Below are 20,363 nucleotides of genomic sequence, written 5' to 3' on the forward strand. Positions count from 1 at the left end.
CAATGAGCTCAGGGACAGTGCCAAGGCCCAGAGTTCAAGCCTCAGGACAAGCAAAAAAAAAAAAGCTAGAACATTCTTAGATGAATAAGTTATGGCATACGTGAGTCTGCTGTAGCAGCAGCTGTGTGTGCTGTAGGGTTCAGGTGGCTCTCATGTAGCTATGAATCCACCTGGTCAGCTCATCCTTGGTGAGTTGTGCTGACAGATTAGCCAGGAACAAGGAACTGGGTGACATTTCCACCAAAGTTAAAGGGGGAGCCATTGTCATTTGCTTATCATTTAGGCCAAGCTTTGATTTAGATAACTTTTGTATATTAATGGTCCACAGAGACATGCCTTTTGCTAAAAATTGATTTGTTTGATAGGAGATGGATATTTTGGTGCATTGCACTTACCAAGAGGAAACTGGAAATAGTACTGATCAAAGCAGACACTGCATGTCTGTCCTCCAGCAAGGATGTCAGACACTGATGTGATTTGGCCGGATGCTTGTTTTAAGCAGTGTTTAGCACAGCAATTGGGAAGCACCTTTCTTTCAACAGCAGCACACATGCACAAACACACCCTGACATTACTAGGAAAGGCTCTATGTTAAGCAGATATATTTATTAAAAATAATGCTCATATGATTCTGGGGCATTGATTTCAGGAGTTTTTGCAGCAGATTTCATTATAATTACTTATCAACTAAATGATAAAAGTATATTTAAGTTACAGAATCACTAAATAATAGGAAAGGAAAGGTAGGGTTAATCCAAGAGAGAAGCTCTCTATCAGTTTTCCCCAACGAAGTATGTTTGGTGGGCACCCTGGGCAAAGCCCATCCAGGGAGAATTCTGCACTGTGCTGCTCCTGCACCTGCCATGTTGCCAAAGGCAAGGACATCAAAATAAAGCAGAACCAGTTTAGTAAACTGTTTAAATTGTTAAAAATGATTAAAAGCCAGTTCGAGATTTTTCATAAACACGATTTCAAAATGCCAGTTTTAAAAATGTTACTAAGATGAATCCCCTTATTCCCCTCTTTATCTCTTAAATTTGAGCACTCAGTGTAAAAACACTTGAGGGAGAACCAGAAGTAAACCACTTGAATAGATGAAAGGAGCAGACAGTGCGTAGCAGATGCTGGTACTGCACAGGGGCTGCCGCTGTGGGCCTCGGCGGTATTACATCCCCCAGTAAGGCATCAGGTGTCGGGACTCCTTCTCGTAAACGTCTGGAACCACGCCATAAGGTGTCTGCACCATCTTCACTGTCGACTTCCCAAAGAGCTGGCACTCGTAGTCTATCAGCTGCCTCCAGAAGCCTACATTGGGCCTGATGACAGGCCTTCGGGCTTTCACCCAGTTGTATGCCTCCAGCAGGCACACATTGTGGAATTTCATCAGGTAAGCAATGCAGAGAGTGGCCGAGCGGCTCACCCCTGCAGCACAGTGCACCAAGGTAGCGCCATGCTTCCTGCTCACACTGTGGATCTTGTCGGCCACTGTGTCAAAGTACAGTCTAATGGGGGCATGAGGGATGTCAGCCAGAGGCACTTTGACATATTCAAACTGGGGCCAGTTGAAGTTGGGGATCTCGATGGTAGCATTCACGATGCAGGTGATGCCACGAGCCTGGAGGAGGTGCCGGTTGGAGGCCACACTGCCTCTGCCCAAGAAGAGGGAGGAAGTGATTTGAGCAATGCCTCCTATGTCTCCCTCGGAAATCATCCGAGGGGCCATGAGAGTCCGTGGAAGCGTGCTGTGACCTCTGGAGCTCATGAAGATGGCAGTGGTCACACTTGCATCATCAGGGGCAAGACCAGACAGAGTTTTATTGTCCACCAGGGAATCCAAACCTGCAGCCTCCTTCCTGCAAGGTACAACGGTATCTGTCAGCACAGCACATGAAATGCTAATTAATGATGGAGCACAACCCTTTGCAGTGCTTGGGAAGGAAGGAAGGAAGAGGATTAGCGATGCTATTCTCTGTAACAGGGTGCAGTCTTTCAAGGATGTTGACAAGGCATTTTCTATTGATTAACAGGAAAAGTAGCCTACAATGTGATATGTAAAAATCAATGTCAAACTCAACTCCTGGTGATTGTTTAAAAAAATAAGTGAAACAGTCATCTCATTTTCAGACAAGTTAAAAAGACAAGCCAGGGGGCTGGGGATATGGCCTAGTGGCAAGAGTGCTTGCCTCGTATACATGAGGCCCTGGGTTCAATTCCCCAGCACCACATATACAGAAAATGGCCAGAAGTGGCGCTGTGGCTCAAGTGGCAGAGTGCTAGCCTTGAGCAAAAAGAAGTCAGGGACAGTGCTCAGGCCCTGAGTCCAAGCCCAGGACTGGCCAAAAAAAAAAAAGACAAGCCAGGCACACTGGCTCATGCCTATGATCATAGGTACTTGTGAGGCTAGCAAGATTGTAGTTCAAGGCAAAAAGTTCACAGCCCCAATCTCAGCCAATTAAAAGCTAAGTGTGTCAGAGGGTGCCTGCCATCCCAGCGATGTGAGGCATAAACAGTAAGGCCAGCTTTTGGCCAAAAGCCAAAACCCTATTTGAAAAGTAACAACAACAGGGCTAGACACCTGGCTCAAGTGGTAGAGTGCCTGCTTAACAAGCACAGAGTTCAAACCCCAGTACTATCAAAAGAAAAAAAAAAGGTTAAATGGTTCCTAAAGAATCTTTCAGAAGGGGCTGGGAATGTGGCTTAGTGGTAGAGTGTTTTCCCGGCATGCATGAAGCCCTGGGTTCAATTCCTCAGTACCACATACACAGAAAAGGCTGGATGTAGCACTGAGCAAAAGAAGCTCATGGACAGTGCCCAGGCCCTGAGTTCAAGCCCCAGGACTGCAAAAAAGAAAAGAATCAGGATCCTATTCTCAGCCAGGAGTGTTTCTGCTGATTGGGAAGGGATCAGAATTTTTTTTTCACACCTACTTGATCACATGCTCTACCACTGAACCACAGCTCAGCCAGAGAGCAGAAATTTCCATTCCATATATACAGCCGTGCCTTCATGTACCAGTCACCTACTCCTATGGCTACAATGGCTATATTTTCATAAACCTAATTCCAAACATGGAGGCCTTACAAGATGACAAAAAAAGATCTCATATTAGGTGACTCACTCAATGAACTGTCTTTATGGACAAGAAAGAAACTGAATTGGATGAACTGCAGAAAAGCCAGGTCACCTTAGGTGCCTTAAGTAACAAAGGGCTATTTCTTCTGTAATATGAACACTGGAAGTCCTGTTGAATCTGGGCACTGTGGCATTTCTGTGGAAATAATGCCCGGGGATTTGAAAGTCATGGTCATCATGTTTGTTTTTGAGATTGAACCTATGACCTCAAGCATGCTAGGTAAGTACTCTGCCACTTAGCTCCACTTCCAGCCCTGAAAAGGACATGATCTCATGTTCACTGCTGAGTTTAAATGGGCATTCTGCCTGACTTGACCCCAGATAGGGCTAAATGGGAACTTTACCTTCCCCTCTTCCCTCTCTAAGCTCCCAAATGAATTCCACTGGGTCCAGATTTATGTTGGAATTAAAATCAGTCTAATTCCAAGTCTATTTTTCCCTATATTTGTATTTGTATATATATATATGTATATATATATATATATATATCCATAGAAAAGGAAAATATTGAAGTGAGCATAATGCAGCACACCAGTAGACCTAGCACTTGGAAGGTAAAGCATGAGGCCAGCCTGGGCTTATGCACACACACACATAAAAAGAAATTGTTTCCTACTGGTTTTCTTGCTGTGAGATCCCAGTGCCTCTAGTCTGTTTGCACTGGGAAATGTATTTTGCATAATTGGTACCACAGGGGCTAGGAATATGGCCTAGTGGTAAAGTACTCGCCTCATATACATGAAGCCCTGGGTTCAATTCCTCAGCACCACATATATAGAAAAAGCCGGAACTGGTGCTGTGGCTCAAGTGGTAGAGTGCTAGCCTTGAGCAAAAAGAAGCCAGGGACAGTGCTCAGGCCCTAAGTCCAAGCTCCAGGACTGGCAAAATAAAATAAAATAAAATAAAATAAAATAAAATAAATAATTGGTACCATAAGCCTGAGATGATTTGTAGTCAGATAAGAACATCCCCAGGCCAGGCACTGGTGGAATCCTAGCTACTCAGGAGGCTCAGAACTTGAAGCTAAACCAGGCAGAAAGATCTGTAAGACTCCATCTCCAAAATAACCAGCAAAAAGCTGTGCTGGAAGTGTGGCTCAAGTGGTAGTTTCAGCCTAGTATATATGCAAACTAAGTGAATGCAAGGCCTTAAGTTCAAACCCTTGTAAGGGGGTGAGGGAGGGCTTGGAGGTAGGGTTGTTGCTACTCACCAATGCTGGATTCAGGAAGTCCTAGGTGAACAGTGCTGTTTCCAGTGAATAAAAATCAGATCTGCAGAAAGACAAGGAGGCAAGAACACGGTCAGCAAGGAGGCGCAAAGGATTCCTCTGTGACATGGAGTGTGTCTGCTCAGTATTTCTGATGTACACTTGGAGTGCCCTACTACCAGTTCTTTGTTAATAACATAACCCATGGCGCACAAACGTATAGTACAGTTTTGGCATTAATAAAATGTACGATTTTTGAGAGGTGGTGATTCAGAGTGCACACACATAGATGAGATGGGAGGCCCTGCAGAATGCTCACTGGGCCTGCCAGGTAACAAAACTTCTTGGCACTCAGTCGGCTCAGGAGTATGAGGAACTGGGCCAGATGGCACCGTGAGAAGAGCTAAGCAAGGTGGGATGGCAGCCTGCTGAACAGCCATGTGATTCCGGCTCACAGGGGACCAGGAGAAAGGTCTTTCAGTATAGCACCGAGGACAGCTTCCTAAGCAGAGCTGCAGGGCTGGCTGCAGCTACCAATGCCAGCCACAAACAGTGCTGGTGTTCAGGATGACAATGGGAAATTTCATTTTCTTCAGGCTGGCCCTCTTATTCATAGCTGTAGTAAGATATTCATCACCCGAGAGCACTATTGAAGAAGTGCTCCTTTCCTATCAGGGTCCCCTGCCTTTCCTGGTAAGTTTCACACTTAAATTTCACTTCATTTACAGCTTTCTTGAAGGGTTACCAACATATAAAACGTGTGTGTGTGTGTGTGTGTGTGTGTGTGTGTGTGTACAGTGATCAAGTACATAACTTGATGAGTTTTGACATACATATACACGTAAGACACCATGACTTCAACAGAAACATCTACCCCTCAAAATTTCCTCATGCGCTTTTTTTTTTTTTTTTTTTTTTTTGGCCAGTCCTGGGCCTTGGACTCAGGGCCTGAGCACTGTCCCTGGCTTCTTTTTGCTCAAGGCTAGCACTCTGCCACTTGAGCCACAGCACCGCTTCTGGCCGTTTTCTGTATATGTGGCGCTGGGGAATCGAACCTAGGGCCTCGTGTATCTGAGGCAGGCACTCTTGCCACTAGGCTATATCCCCAGCCCCCGCTTTTATAATCCATCCCTCTACCCCTACACCAAGCAACCACTAATCTAGACTATATCTCATAGTTTGTACTTTCTGGACTTTCATATAAATAGAACCCTGCAATTCTATGATCTGGGTTCTTTCATTCTAGCATTCCTCCCTGATGTTGACATACCAGTGCTTTACTCTTTTTTTTTTTTATTGCTGCTTATAGTTTACTGCGTTCAAGACTATTATAAGTAAAGCTGCTATAAATGTTTGTGCACAGACCTCTGTATAGACTAGCACATTGGTTAATCTTATGACATGTTTAACACTTTAAAACTGTAAAGAGCCAGGTGGTTCATGTATGACTATAATCTCAGCACTCAGGAAGCTCAGACAGAAGGAGCAAAAATTCCAAAGAAAAATTTAGGGGCTGGGATGTGGCTGAGTGGTAGAGTGCTTGCCTAGCATACATGAAGCCCTAGGTTCGATTCCTTAGCACCACATACACAGAAAAAGCCAGAAGTGGTGCTGTGGCTCAAGAGGTAGAGTGCTAGCCTTGAGCAAAAAGAAGCCAGGAACAGTGCTCAGGCCCTGAGTTCAAGCCCCAGGACTGGCAAAACACAAAAAACCTACAGCACAGCGCGGTCCCCCTGTCACTCCTGATCTTACCCTGGCAGAATCCTGCTCATTTCCAAAACAGACCCCTGGTCATCAAATTAGGCCTTCATACTGCCGGGGGCTTTCTCACCATGTGCCCACCAAAGTCCCAAGTAGTTTGCTAGTTAGAACCGGCTCCTCCTTGTACCTGCTGTTGGAAGCCACTGCCCACCCCCCACCTGCAGAGCTGGGGGCCCTGGACCTCCTGGCCTTTTCATTTGTGGCAGGAAGGGCTGCACCAGGGACCGAGGCTGCACAGAGGAGGGCTGGAAGCTTGGGTTACGACTCATGCACTATGCAGCGGCAGGGAGAACAGATTGCGAGTCCTCAGGGCAGAATCTAAGAGACAGACAATGCGCCATCCCTGCTGCCACCGTCTCGTGCCAGCAAAGCTACTTATGATGCCAAAGCTGCTTGTGAGCTTTAGAAAAACACCTTCTGCCAGAGAGCATGCTGGGCAGTCACTGCAGATGCGCCTCTGACAGCCCTCTGGGGCCCTTCACAGAGAAAGAGGCAGGTTTAGAATGGGTGGCACGACTGGCAACCTGGAGAAGGCAAAGTGAACAGGAAAAGACCCACAGTGCCCTGGCTTCCAGCCCTAGCTACACCCTGCATATCCTCACTGCCCTAAGTCCAGGACTCTGCCACCACCAGCCTGCACGTGCTGTGCAGGAAAAGGTCCCACTCCAGCCTAAGAAGGACTCATCGCAGTGCCGTCATGGGGACTGGCTTCTGTCCTTCTTGGTGGCAACCACTAGAATTAGTTATAAGAGTGGAGTGCTACAACTTTTTTTTTCATTGTGAAAAAGCAGAAAATGGCCTCTGTGGCACCACGATGGTGGTAAAATGATGTCTGTCTTAGCTTTAGGCATACTCCAGGGTCAAGATACACACAAAGCCCCCCATGCTGTTACTTTTCTATATTTAGAAAGTGGTTGTAATTGCATTTCCCCTTGCTACTAAGCATCTAGTTCTTTTTGTTTGTTTGTTTTGGTTTGGTTTTTTGCCAGTCCTGGGGCTTGAACTCAGGGCCTGAGTACTGTCCCTGGCTTCTTTTTGCTCAAGGCTAGCACTCTACCACTTGAGCCACAGCGCCACTTCTGGCTTTTTCTATATATGTGGTGCTGGGGAATCAAACCTAGGGCTTCGTGTATACAAGACGAGCACTTTACCACTAGGCCATATTCCCAGCCCCAGCATCTAGTTCTTAAAAACAAACTAGCTAGGCACCGGCAGCTCTTACCTGTAATCCTAGCTACTCGAAAGGCTGAGATCTGAGGATCCCAGTTCAATGCCAGCCCAGACAGGAAATCCATGAGTCTTATCTCCAATAAAATATTCAGAAAAAGCCAGAAGTGGCACTGTGGCTCAAGTAATAGAGATAGTAGAGAGCTAGCCTTGAGCAAAAGAGCTCAGGGACAGTTCCCAAGGCCCTGGGATCAAAACCCATGACTGACAATAAATAAATAAATGTTCTATTGGTAAGAAAGTTAAAATATTCACTCTTACAAAATAAGGGGCTGGGGATATGGCCTAGTGGCAAGAGTGCTTGCCTCGTATACATGAGGCCCTGGGTTCAATTCCCCAACACCACATATACAGAAAAAAACAGCCAGAAGTGGAGCTGTGGCTCAAGTGGCAGAGTGCTAGCCTTGAGCAAAAAGAAGCCAGGGACAGTGTTCAGGCCCTGAGTCCAAGCCCCAGGACTGGCCAAAAAAAAAAAAAAAAAAATTACTACTTCCATTAAGGAAAAAATGAATTTTTGGCAGAACACTATAAAATACAAACTTAAGTAATATGTAAAAATAAAATGAAGTAAGGCTACATCTCACATTTGGAGGTCAGAAGATTGCTTTTCCATCACGTTTAGTAACTGATAATGCTCCCCAGGGTGACCCCTGGTGTGACACATGGCTGCTACACAACTGCCAACACCCCCAACCACATGTGAACACCAGCTTACTGACACAGCCTTTGCTGAGCCCAACTAAAGCCTACTGTTGCAAATTATTAACCAGCTGAGGACTGGAGAATATGCCACTGCACAAAAGAGAAGATGACCAAGGCAGTGATTACAGATCTAAAGAACTTTAGTTCCATAAACTAAATCCATCAGTCTTCCATGTCAGAGCAGAAGGAGTAGCTCAGGGAGAAGAGAGTAGCAATACCGTGATGGAGGTATGCATTCAGTCCCATGCCGTGGGGTCATCTGCTCACAGGTGTAATCATAACTTGAAATTTGGGTCTCACACAGCTCAGTACTCAGGTGACTTACGACTCATTCCCACAGCAGGAATTACTGAGTTGCTATGTTTCACACACCATGCTCAACTGGTGTTACAGATGGTGGTAAAATGTATTTGCTAAAGATGATCACAACAGTATCTTCCCATCTCACAAGAAGTTCATACAATACAGTCCCGACCTTCCTCCCATCTAATGTCAGAGTTGATGTCAACTCCCCTTGGGCCGAGAGAAACCTATGTGACTTCAACCAAAAACAAAAACCACAGAAATGTCTTTGAGGTGAGATGATTATTACAAACATGTTTCACGCCCCTACCTCATTCTCTTGAGATTTATTCTTGGAACTCAGTTACCATAAGAGAACTAAATAGCCTAGCAGAGCTAACACATTCTCCCAGTCCATCTGTGAGTGAGGCCAGCTGGGGCCCCCAGGGACAGGCAAGCCCCTTACTAGATATGTATTAACACAGAGACACACAGTAGAGCTGGGTGCCAGTGGCCCATGCCTGTAATCCTATCTAATCAAGAGGCTCAGATCCAGAGGTTCATGGTTCAAAGTCAGCCAGGACAGAAAAGCCCAAGAAACTCCATCTCCAAAATAAACAGCAACAAGTGGTAGAGTGCCAAATGAGCAAGCAAGTTGAGCAACTTGAGTTCAAACCAAGGTCCTGATGAAAACAAAAAGACTTCAATGTGATTCTCGTTCTCACTTGAAGGCTCAGCCATTGTGAAGCAAAGACAAACTGTCCCCACTACATGAGGTCCAAACTCCTGATTTATAGTAATCTGTGGATACAATATAGATGTGTATTTTGTACCACTAAATTTTGGAATTACATTTTGCAACAATAATTGCAACTGGGATACAAAGGCGAATAATATAACATTGCTAGGAATTTATCATCTTAAAGAGATGATGCATAATACACATACAAAGACAACTGAGTAACATGAAAAACTAGCACGGAGGGGCCTGAAGCAATGCAAAGAGAAGGCACAGAAGGGAAGCGAAAAGGAAGATCAATACACAGTGTTCACAACCCTAGTTGCTCCTTGAAGAGGTATATAAGTCCATTCTCTCTGGCTATAATGAAATATCTGAGCTAGTTATTATATAAAGAAAAAAGGATAGCATGTACAAAGGATAGCATGTACAAGCCCCTGGGTTCAATCCCAGCACAACCCTGCCCCCTTGCAAAAAAAAAAAAAAAGGTTTATTCAGTTTACCAGTTTGGAGGCTATAGTTGAACCTCTATTGACGGCCTCCTGGCTGTGTCATATGGCGATGGCATCCTGGAAGGAGTTCATGCAAGAGGGGAAAAAAAAAATCACATGGCAGAAGGGGCCAGCCTTGCTCTTTAGAATTCACAGTGATAGGAATTCACTCCAACACCAACATTAATCCCTAATCCCTTCTGAGGGCAAGGACTGTGGTGACCCAGTTACCTGGAAGTAGGCCCAATCTCTTAAAGGTTCCATCACATCACCCTTTCCCCCACACCGGGAACCAAACATCATGAGCACATGAGTGTTTGCGGGGGGGACACAGTATTCAGGCCATACTCAAACCACAGCAGGAAGAGAAGTAGAACGTGCCTTTTCTCCAGTGCATTCAAAATATGCTGGCATTCCAGCTTTGGGAGAATCTTATCTAAAGTCTCCTGATGGGGGCTGGGAATATGGCCTAGTGGCAAGAGTGCCTGCCTCGTATACATGAGGCCTTGGGTTCAATTCCCCAGCACCACATATACAGAAAACGGCCAGAAGTGGCACTGTGGCTCAAGTGGCAGAGTGCTAGCCTTGAGCAAAAAGAAGCCAGGGACAATGCTCAGGCCCTGAGTTGAAGGCCCAGTACTGGTTCCCCCCTCCAAAAAAAAAAGTGTGACCTCAGTGCAGAACCACTGATGCCCCCATGGAGCCTGACAGGCAGAATCTCAGAGTCACAGATCCACATGAGCAGGTTCTGCAGTTGAACAAGTGATCTCTTTAGGAATCAGTGTGAGAAGCGCCTCATTCTGTCTCATGGGCCTTGCCTAAAGCAAATTCAAGGGCCCATCCTGCTTGTCTCAGGGGCATTCTGGGCTCTGGGGAATCAGCATCAGTCGCCGCCATCACTGTTCTCTGATGAGGAGTCAGAGGTAAAGAGAGGTAAAAGAGGCTTCCCAGACTACAGAGAAAACAAGTAACTCCTCTGGGACCAGAGCTCCAGCCCTGCAAGCTAAACAAGACTGAGACACACATTCCATTAGGGAAAACAAAGGGTGCAAAGAGAAAGGAAGCAAGGAACGCAGGTCAGTCGGCACTGTATCTATAAGCTAGGCATTCATCTCTCAAAATTCTAAATTGCCAGTATTAGGGGGATGGTCATTGAGTGAAAAAAAATCTGATAAAACTAAACCAACAAGTGTCTGCAAAAGTCCGAAAGTCCTGGGCTGGGGATATGGCCTAGTGGCAAGAGTGCTTGCCTCGTATACATGAGGCCCTGGGTTCGATTCCCCAGCACCACATATACAGAAAATGGCCAGAAGTGGCACTGTGGCTCAAGTGGCAGAGTGCTAGCCTTGAGCAAGAAGAAGCCAGGGACAGTGCTCAGGCCCTGAGTCCAAGCCCCAGGACTGACCAAAAAAAAAAAAAAAAAAAGTCCGAAAGTCCATTTATACTTCACTAGTGATAACTAGAAAACAATTTGCATAACAGACTATAAAACAAATACTTTAAAATCTTAGCACACTGGTAAAAATTAAATACGAGCTGGGTGCTGGTGGCTCCCACCTATAATCCTAGGGAGGCTGGGATCTAAGAACTGTGGTTCAAAGCCAGCCCAGCCAGAAAACCCATGAGACTCTTATCTCCAATTAACCACCAAAAATAAGCCAGAAGTGGCGCTGTGGATCAAGTGGCTGAGTGCTAGACTTAGCAAAAAAGCTTGGGCACACCACCCTGGGCCTTTGAATTTTTTTGTGAGCAAAGAACACCATGTTAAATGATGTTCAACTTCATTCCCATCCCGTTGCCCAACCTTTAGCCAGGAAAGAGTTCTGTTCCCAAATATGGAATACATGACAGTGCAAAATAAAGGACAGTAGAGATTTTTATGTTCTCCTGACATTCATCAAAAATGCATCACTCACTGGGCTGAAGGCATGGCGCATGCGGCTCAGCACCAGCCAGGCAAGCAAACCCAAGGCCCCAAGTTCAAACCTCAACACAGGAGGTGGGGGTGGGGTCACCTACAGCAGATACTAAAATACAGTGGGCTGGAAGGAAACTTATCAAATTCATGGGAGGGGTTATAAAAGCAGGGAGGTAGGAGGAGAGAGGGTTGAAGGAAGCTTAAGCTTTATAATGTTTATTTCCTTTAAATGAGAGAGAAATTCTCTCTCACACACACACACAGACACGTATACTGGCACTACTGGGTTTGAACTCAGAGTTCAACCACTTGTACAACACCCTAGCCCATAAGCAAATATTTTAAGAGGTGAGTGATGGTGTTGGTTAGATTGCTCTTTACAATTTTCTATAGGATTTCAATCTCTGAGAATACTTTTCTTTTGGTCAGTCATGGAGCTTGAACTTGGCCTGGGTGCTGTCACTGAGCGTTTGTGCTCAAGGCTACTGCTCTAACACTTGAGCCACAGCTCCACTTCTGGCTTTTCTTGGTACTTAAGTAGAGTCCCACAGACTTTCCTGCCTGGGTTGGCTTCAAACTAGGATCCTCAGACCTCAGCCTCCTGTATAGCTAGGATTACAGGCGTGAACCACCAAGCACTAAGCCAAAAAGACTTGAGACAGAATCTCCTATGTAGGCCTGGCTGCCCTTAAAACTCATGATGCTCCTACCTCACACATAACTCTAAAAGTAAACATTTTTAATAGAAGGAAATTAACTCCTACAAATGGCTCTGGCCTGTGCCTGGTGGTGCCCTTTATATGGATGGCATTCAGAATCACCAGTGGATCTAGTGAGAGAGCTGGCAAAAATACCTGTATGGGATAAAAGCTATATTAGCAGCATTTTTTTTGCCAGTCCTGGGCCTTAAACTCAGAGCCTGAGCATTGTCCCTGAGCTGTTTTTTGCTCGAGACTAGCACTCTGTCAACTGAGCCACAGCACCACTTCTGGCTTTTTCTGTTTATGTGGTGCTGAGGAATCAAACCCAGGGCTTCATGTATGCAAGGCAAGCACTCTACCACTAGGCCATATTCCCAGCCCCCATTAGCAGCATTTTTAACTAAAAATCATGGTTTCAAAGCTGTATACTCTTTTTTTTGTAATTTATTTATTAATCAAACACAAATTTTTTGACAAGGTCTTGTGCAAAAAGGGTAAAGTTACATAGTAGGGCAGTGTGTACATTTCTTGTGATATCTTACACCCTGTTTTTCTTTCCCTTCCCTAGGTCAGGTAGACATATATACAATACACAATGTACCAAGAACATATACAGTAGCCACGTGGCCTACGCCAAAGAAAATTCGCCTAGGTCTTTAAATGTAATGTCTAGAATAGACAGTATGTCGACAATAGTCGTATATGAACGTACATACATAGCTTTTGAGCTACTATATTCCACTGAGAGGTCAATTTTTGACCTTTATATGTTGAGTAGTTGTTTGGTTTTAGTTACATAATGTTGGGTCGCTGCCCCAATCCTGTGGGAAATACCATTTGACAAGCAGTTTTTGGTTTCACAGACCTGGTCTCTACTGTCTCTCCGTCACCCCTTCTTAACAGTCATATATCAGGGAGATCATGCCCCTTTGTTTTCTGTGTTCTAGGCTTGTCTCGCTCAACATTATTTGTTCAAGTTCTGACCATTTCCCTGCGAATAACAATATTTCACCATTCCTAATCGCTATGTAGTATTCCATTGTATATAGGTACCATATTTTTTGGATCCATTCATCTGTGGAGGGGCATCTGGGTTGTTTCCATATTTTGGCTGAAAGCTGTATACTCTTGTAGATGACAATGTTCTTCCTGACTTTATTTGTGCCTATGCTTCCACAACTTCTAGCAAGCTCACGGTCCAGTCTTAGCTCTTCTGGGAAGGGTGGCTGGGGTTTCACACTGTCTCTATGTTAAAGAGATTTTCCTGGTACATGCCCACATGCAGAAAAACCTGCTACTGACTATTCATGCTATAGCTATCTGGAACAAAAGCCGAACCAAGCCCAGCAGTTGCTTACCAAATTCAAGAGCCCTTTTGTCCACTGAGATGCCTAGATGGTAGAGGGAGTGGAAAGCTGAGCAAACAGGTGGAGAAGTGGTTTTCTATGAGAGCAAGAATTGTGAGTGCCCTGGTGGGCTGGGTACACACAAATAGCAGCTCAATGCCTTGACTGGAGAGCCAGCTAGTGCTAGATTTCTGCCCCATCACACTGATTGAAAGGGGCTGACATGAATGCTTTTTAATCCTCCAATGAGTATTTTTCCTTAGAAACTTCTAACATACATATATAGTTCTTAAAGTTATGATTTTAAATCAGGTGTTAATGGCTTGTGCTCATAATCTGGCTACTCAGGAGGCTGAGATTTGAGAATGGTGATTCAAAGCTAGCCTGCGCAGGAAAGTACATGAGTCACTTTTCTTTTTTTTTAATATTCAGCATCTTTAATAAAGTTTTGAAAAAAATGAAATGGCTTTACTTCACAGCACATGAAAACTAAAATCAAATGGCTGGTCCTATTACTCTAAAATGTTTTCCATGGGGGGGAATATGGCTTGGTGGTAAGAGTGCTGGCCTAGCATGCATGAAGCCCTGGGTTCGATTCCTCAGCATCATAAACAGAAAAGGCCTGAAATGGCACTGTGGCTCAAGTGGTAGAGTGCTAGCCTTGAGCAAAAGGAAGCCAGGTACAGCGCTCAGGCCCTGAGTCCAAGTCCCAGGACTGGCAAAAAAAATAAAAATAAAATGTTTTCCATGATACTTGTATCTTTAATCAAACACCAAAAAGTTTTTTTTAATCAGTGAATTAACTTTATTTATTATTTTTTTTAAAACACCAAAAAGTTTGAAGTGGAGGTGTGGCTCCTTGAAGGCAACAGCTAAGGGGCAGTGCCCAGGCCTTAAACTCAAGCTCCAGTATCGGCTGGCACACACACACAAAACTGAACAGTACTGGCTCACACTTATAACCCTAGCTACTCAGGAGGCTGAGATATGAGGATCACAGTCCAAAGCCAGCCTGGGCAGGAAAGTCCATGAGACTCTAATCTCCAATTAATCACCAAAGAGCTGAAAGTAAAGCTGTGGCTCAAATGGTAGAACACTAACTTAGCTTGAGCAAAAAACGCTCAGAGACGGTGCCCAGGTCCAGAGTTCAAGTCACAGGAACCGCACACACGGATACACACAAAATTTGAAAAAAAAATAAGCAAAGTAGTATTTGTGATTGATTTAAAGACTAAAAATAGAGTAACTATCTTCAAATCCAGCTAGGAAAACTAAATACAAGCAATTGAGATAATCTAGACTACAGAGTGCTCAGAAAGTGGGGTTCTCAGTATCACATACTTCCACATATGAAGGAAGATTCAGAGAAAGACATATTAAAAACTGTAAAAGGGCTGGGAATATGGCCTAGTGGCAAGAGTGCTTGCCTCGTATACATGAAGTCCTGGGTTCAATTCCCCAGCACCACATATATAGAAAGTGGCCAGAAGTGGCGCTGTGGCTCAAGAGGTAGAGTGCTAGCCTTGAGCAAAAAGAAGCCAGGGACAGCTCAGGCCCTGAGTCCAAAGCCCAGGACTGGCAAAAATAAATAAATAAATAAATAAATAAATAAAAACTGTAAAAGTGGGCTGGGAATGTGGCTTAGTGGTAGTGCTTGCCTAGCACGCATGAAGCCCTAGGTTCAATTCCTCAGTACTACACAAACAGAGAAAACCAGATATGGTGCTGTGACTCAAGTGGTAGAGTGCTAGCCTTGAGCAAAAGAAGCTCAGGGACAGGACCCAAGCCTCGAATTCAAGCCCTAGGACTGGAAAAAAACAAAAAACTAAGAGTGAAATGCAGTAGACACTATGTTGAAAATGAACTATACAGCTTCTAGGTAGAGGTGGGAGGGAAAAACTGGGAGAGGGAAGGGATTACTTTGACCCAAAAAAAGGTACTTTTTACCTGACTTACATAACTGTAACCCTCTTATACATCCCCTTTATAACAAAATAAAATTTTAATTGTAAAAGTGCCAGGCACTGGTGACTCACGCCTATAATCCTAGCTACTCACAGTGCTGAGATCTCAGGATTGCGAAGCCATCCCAGACAGCAAAGTCCATGAGACCTTTATCTCCAAATAACTACCAAATTGCCAGAAATTGGGGCTGGGAATGTGGCTTAGTGGTAGAGTACTTGCCTAGCATGTATGAAGCCCTGGGTTTGATTTCTCAGCACCATATATATAGAAAAGACCAGAAGTGGCAGTGTGGCTCAAGAGGTTAGAGTGCCAGCCTTGAGCAAAAAGAAGCCAGGGACGGTGTTCAGGCCCTTAGTCAAAGCCCCAGGAATGCAAAAAACAAAACAAACAAAAAAAGCCAGAAACGGCACTGTGTCTCAAACTGGTAGAGCATTAGCCTTGAACACAAAAGCTCAGGGACAGTGCCCAGGCCCAAAGTTCAAGCCCCAAGACTGGCACACACATACACACAATTGTGAAAGTGTCACTTGTAGCACAAAAGCTGCTGTTATTTTGGAACCACACAGGAAGTACAGCCAGGGTCTGTGTTCCCACCACTTAGGAAAGATGCACACGCACATACTGTGTGTGTATGTGTGAGAGAGTCCTGTCCTCTGGGCCCTTTAAGGAAGGTAGGCCTGAACTCCCCACTGCACTGCTGTGCCGGGCTGGACACAGGCAAGCATTCACTGAGAGTCAAAACCTTGTCAAAACCTTGACAAGAGGGGCTGGGGACATGGCCTAGTGGCAAGAGTGCTCACCTCCTATACACAAAGCCCTGGGTTCGATTCCTCAGCACCACATATACAGAAAACAGCCAGAAGTGGCGCTGTGGCTCAAGTGGTAGAGTGCTAGCCTTGAGCAAAAAGAAGCCAGGGACAGTGCTCAGGCCCTGAGTCCAAGCCCCAGGACTAGCAAAAAAAAAAAACCTTGACAAGACTTCTAGGTACTTCATGCTTTGATTTCTAGCACTTACGTTTTTGCTTATTTACCTTTTCTGTATCTATTCACCAGCCCCCAAAAAATCAATGGAAGAATTCTATTTTGGAACCATTTTTGGCATCTGGGTAGTATGTTAAACCAAAGCATATATAAAGGAAATACAAATATACCCATACTTGATCAGTCAAGGACCAGACTTTCTAGCTGTCATCTATTTATTCATTTAAGAAATATCCACGCATGCTGTGGTTAATCAGCAAATACGGTGGCTTATGAATAGGAGGCAGACATCACTGAAGGAATGTAAACTGGCACAACCACTTTGGGGATATGCATCAACTAGTAAGGCCGAAGCTATGCACGCCTGACCCGGGATTGCTCATAATTGCTCCAGACCAGATCAACCCAAATGTCCATCAACAGCGGGTGGATCATTTGTGGTATGCTCATGCAAAAATGAACCAGCTACAATTATAGGTGACAACACAGAAAATCCTAAAAGAACAGCGCTGCAGGAAGTTAAACAAACATAGATACATCTATTCAGATAGGATACTGTGTACCTATGTGACAGTGACAAAAAAGAAAAGACCCAAAAGAATAGAAGAAATAACATGCAGGTTTAGGTTATATTAAAAGGGAAAAAAATATAGAGAGAAAAAGAAGAAAGTTATTTCTATTAAAATCTGGGGAGTTCCTGATTGCCATGGGTGGGGGGGAGGTGTGGAAAAGATACTTCTCTATCTACAAGATGATTTGTTACCCTTGTGTTTTCTTTAAAATCATCCATTGCGATCTATTTGTTTTATGCATTTTCCTTCATGTTATAAGTCATAATATACAAGGTTAGACGAACACAATGCTGATTTCCAGGAGTTCAGAATCTTGACAATAATTCAGCTCAGCATACTTCCTCTCTGTCAGCCTCATACGACCAGGAACCTTATTTGCCTACTACCCTGGTATTCAACACAGAACCAGTCACCTGGTAAAGGCTTCAATCAATGTCTTCTCTATAAATCTATATACTGATGACATAAATTGTTCTAATTATCCATGTCGTGAAACTGCAGACCTGAACCTAACACATTGCTTTCTTTTCTTTGTCTTACCCTGCAAAGCTTTCATAAATAATAAAGCTACCACCTTAAATGTTAGCTCTGTAAGTTTATACTCAGGCTGCCGTTGCTTTAGCAACTTGCCCAGCCTTCTATGCCTTCTACTCCCTTCTATGCCTCCTTATAAGCAAAGAAAAAGCCAAATACACCAATCCTTGACCTTTCTTAATGGGAAAGTTTTCATTTGCACCTGAGAATAACCCTAGGCTCATGATGTTGTTTATTAAGGAGTCATTTATTTGCCTGTTTTCCTGAGAAATACTATCATGCCATCAGGGTTAATAAAAGCTTACAACCAGTTGTCCTTAAAAAGCAAGCTCCCTGTTCTGAACAGAAAATCAAATCTCTATAGACAACACGAGTCAACTTGTAAACAAATTAAGTTAAAAAAATCACTGTACAAATCCATCGAGATGAAAATGTTGAAGTCTAAAGATACAAACTGATAAACAACACAGCTACCTTTTGAAAAGAAGATGCTCAAAACAAGGCTTTACCCTCATTAGTAAAGTTTTAATTTTTTTTACACACATTGATTAAAGCATTTCTTATGATAGTGGGAGAACAATATTTTAAAAATCTACCTTGCCTTAAAACCAAATTCCAATTGCAAAGGAAATCACCGAACAATTCCCCAGCTGGAGCCTATCTGGCCCATAGTTTAATAATCCTTAAATATATATATATATACACACACATATACATATATATGTATGTGTGTGTGCCATTCTATTAAGTAGTCCCTCAGAAATCATACCTGCAGTCAGCGCGATCTCAAAGGATTTCAGGTGAGACCTCAGCACAAACACGTTCCACACGGATGGGAGGAAGAGTTAGGATGAAGGAAACTGTCTCTGGGTTTTATGGGGGAAAGCCAAAAATACCAAGCAGCTATTCCTCCTCCCCCAAGCGTCAGAAGGTGAGTCAGAGCTGGAGGCAGGAATGGGGCGCATGTGTCAAGCCGCCTGTGCAAGGCTCCTTCCTGCCTCCTCCGGGGATTCTAGCCTGATGTGAATTCTTAAGGTGTCTCCGGTGAAAGAAGCGGTGGTTGTTCACCCTGGGGGTGCTTCGTTTTGCTTCTCAAGGAAGGAGAGAGACACGGGGGGCTGGGAGCGGGACGGAGGAGGGGCGCGCGCGGAAGGGGGGCGGGGTAGGAGTCTGCAAGAAACACTAACCAAATGACAGCTCCGGAGCGGAGCTTCCAGAAGCACGCTCACAACTTTGCCTAGCACACGGCGGCTCAACTTCCTTTCCCTCCAGCCAGAAATGCGCAGGGAAGAGCCGAGCACCGCGCCGGGCCGCCACTCGCTGGCAGGCTGAGAGTCCCGGCGTGGTGTGGCTGACTGCGGCCCTCACCCCCACCCCACCCCACGCCCCGGGACCTCTCTCTCCTGGCTTTTCATTGCTCTCAACGACCTCGGGGAAGAGGTCTCCCCGCACTCCTTGCATCTCCCAGGAATTCTAGGAAAACTCGGGGTCACTCTTCTGGGCCACTATTCCTTTAAGGTCAGTAAGCAATCGGGGAGTTTGCTCCTCGCTTGTCCACCTCCCCCCCCCCCGCCCACACACATATACACTCCCCACATCTGAAGCAGTAAAGCCCCCCCGCCCCCCCCCCCGGGCTGTCCACTACGCACGCGAGTGAAAAGCGAACGAGTTCACACGCACCCGAATGCCCTGAGGGCTTGCTTGGCGGAAAAAGTACGCTGAAGTTGTTTTGATTTGAAATCCCTGAACAGGAAAATTCCTTTGCCTCCGGGAGGCCCATGTTGCCCTGACACCGACGGGTGCCGTCGGTAACGTCTACCGAAATGAAGTCAAGTTACACCACGCACTTTCCGGCGGCCCCGCAGCCAGCAAGGCGCGTCCGCCCCTCACGCACCGACCCGCTGCCGCCCGGCCAGGCTCAGGTCGAAGACTCCGCATAGCCTAACGTCGAGTAGAATGGATTGCCCCCGAGCCCCGGGAGCCCGGATACGGGGCGGAAAGCCGCGGGTGGACGCGGACGGCGGGTGAGGAGGCGGATGGAGCCTCGGCGGGGGCGAAGACAGACCCAGAGCCGGGTGCCGGCGACCCTGGGGTCCCGGGCCCGTGCTCGGCTGCAGAAGAAGGGCGCCTAAGAGAGTTGAAGGGGGGGTGGGGGTGGCAGCGGAGCGTGCCGGGCCCGTCCGCTCCCCACTACCCGAAGAGGGAACAGATCCGCTCCAGAGCAGGTGCGGACGCCTGCACAAAGTTTGCAAGACCGCAGGGTCGCGCGGGGGCGTCCCGGCGCCCCGACCTCCCGGGCCCCCGGAGCCCCCACTCGGTCGGCCGCACTCCTCCACCCTGGCCTGTGGGGGGCCCCCCCCTACCGGCGCGGCGCGGCGCGGCTCCGGGCTCCGTACTCCTGCACCACTCCGGGCTTCTGCGGACGGGGCGCCGCGCGCCGCCCCGCGCCGGCTCTCCTCCCCTTCCCTTCCCTCTCCACCCCGCCCCGCCCTGGGCCGGCCGCGCGCACGCTCCCTGCGCCCCACCGTCCGCTCCCGGGGGCGGGGGCGGGGGCGGGGGCGGAGGGTCCTGGAGGCCGAGGGCGGGGGCGGGAGCCGCGCGGGGCGCTGCGCGTGCGCGCTACGTCCTCTCCGCCAGCGGCGGGGCCCGCGCGACCCGGGCGCCCGGAGATGCCCGGCGGGCCCGGGCTGCCAGCTGTCCCGTTTCACCCACCTCGACCTCGGCGCCGACCCAGCCGAGTTGGGAGGCAGCGGTGCAGGGATGGCGGCCACGGGGGCAGTGTCTAGATGAGAGAGTTAAAGGCAA

The 20,363-nt window shown here is 46.4% G+C and overlaps 1 protein-coding gene across 2 annotated transcripts; it reads right to left on the reverse strand.

The window, feature by feature from the left end:
* Positions 1–585: 585 nt before the first annotated feature.
* Positions 586–20,040, reverse strand: Dusp14 (dual specificity phosphatase 14). Of its 2 annotated transcripts, none has more exons than XM_048366790.1 (3): positions 19,922–20,040; positions 4,343–4,403; positions 586–1,853 (listed from the first exon to the last, which is right to left on the reverse strand). In XM_048366790.1, exon 3 carries the CDS (start codon positions 1,760–1,762, stop codon positions 1,166–1,168), a length of 597 nt encoding a protein of 198 aa, XP_048222747.1. In that variant the 5' UTR covers positions 1,763–1,853; positions 4,343–4,403; positions 19,922–20,040; the 3' UTR covers positions 586–1,165. The 2 variants fall into 2 exon arrangements, with proteins under 2 accessions (XP_048222747.1, XP_048222748.1); XM_048366791.1 differs by lacking the exon at positions 19,922–20,040 and adding an exon at positions 18,328–18,572.
* Between the last annotated feature and the right edge of the window lie 323 nt (positions 20,041–20,363).

This window comes from Perognathus longimembris, chromosome 17, assembly GCF_023159225.1.
Source record: "Perognathus longimembris pacificus isolate PPM17 chromosome 17, ASM2315922v1, whole genome shotgun sequence".
Lineage (NCBI taxonomy): Eukaryota > Metazoa > Chordata > Mammalia > Rodentia > Heteromyidae > Perognathus > Perognathus longimembris.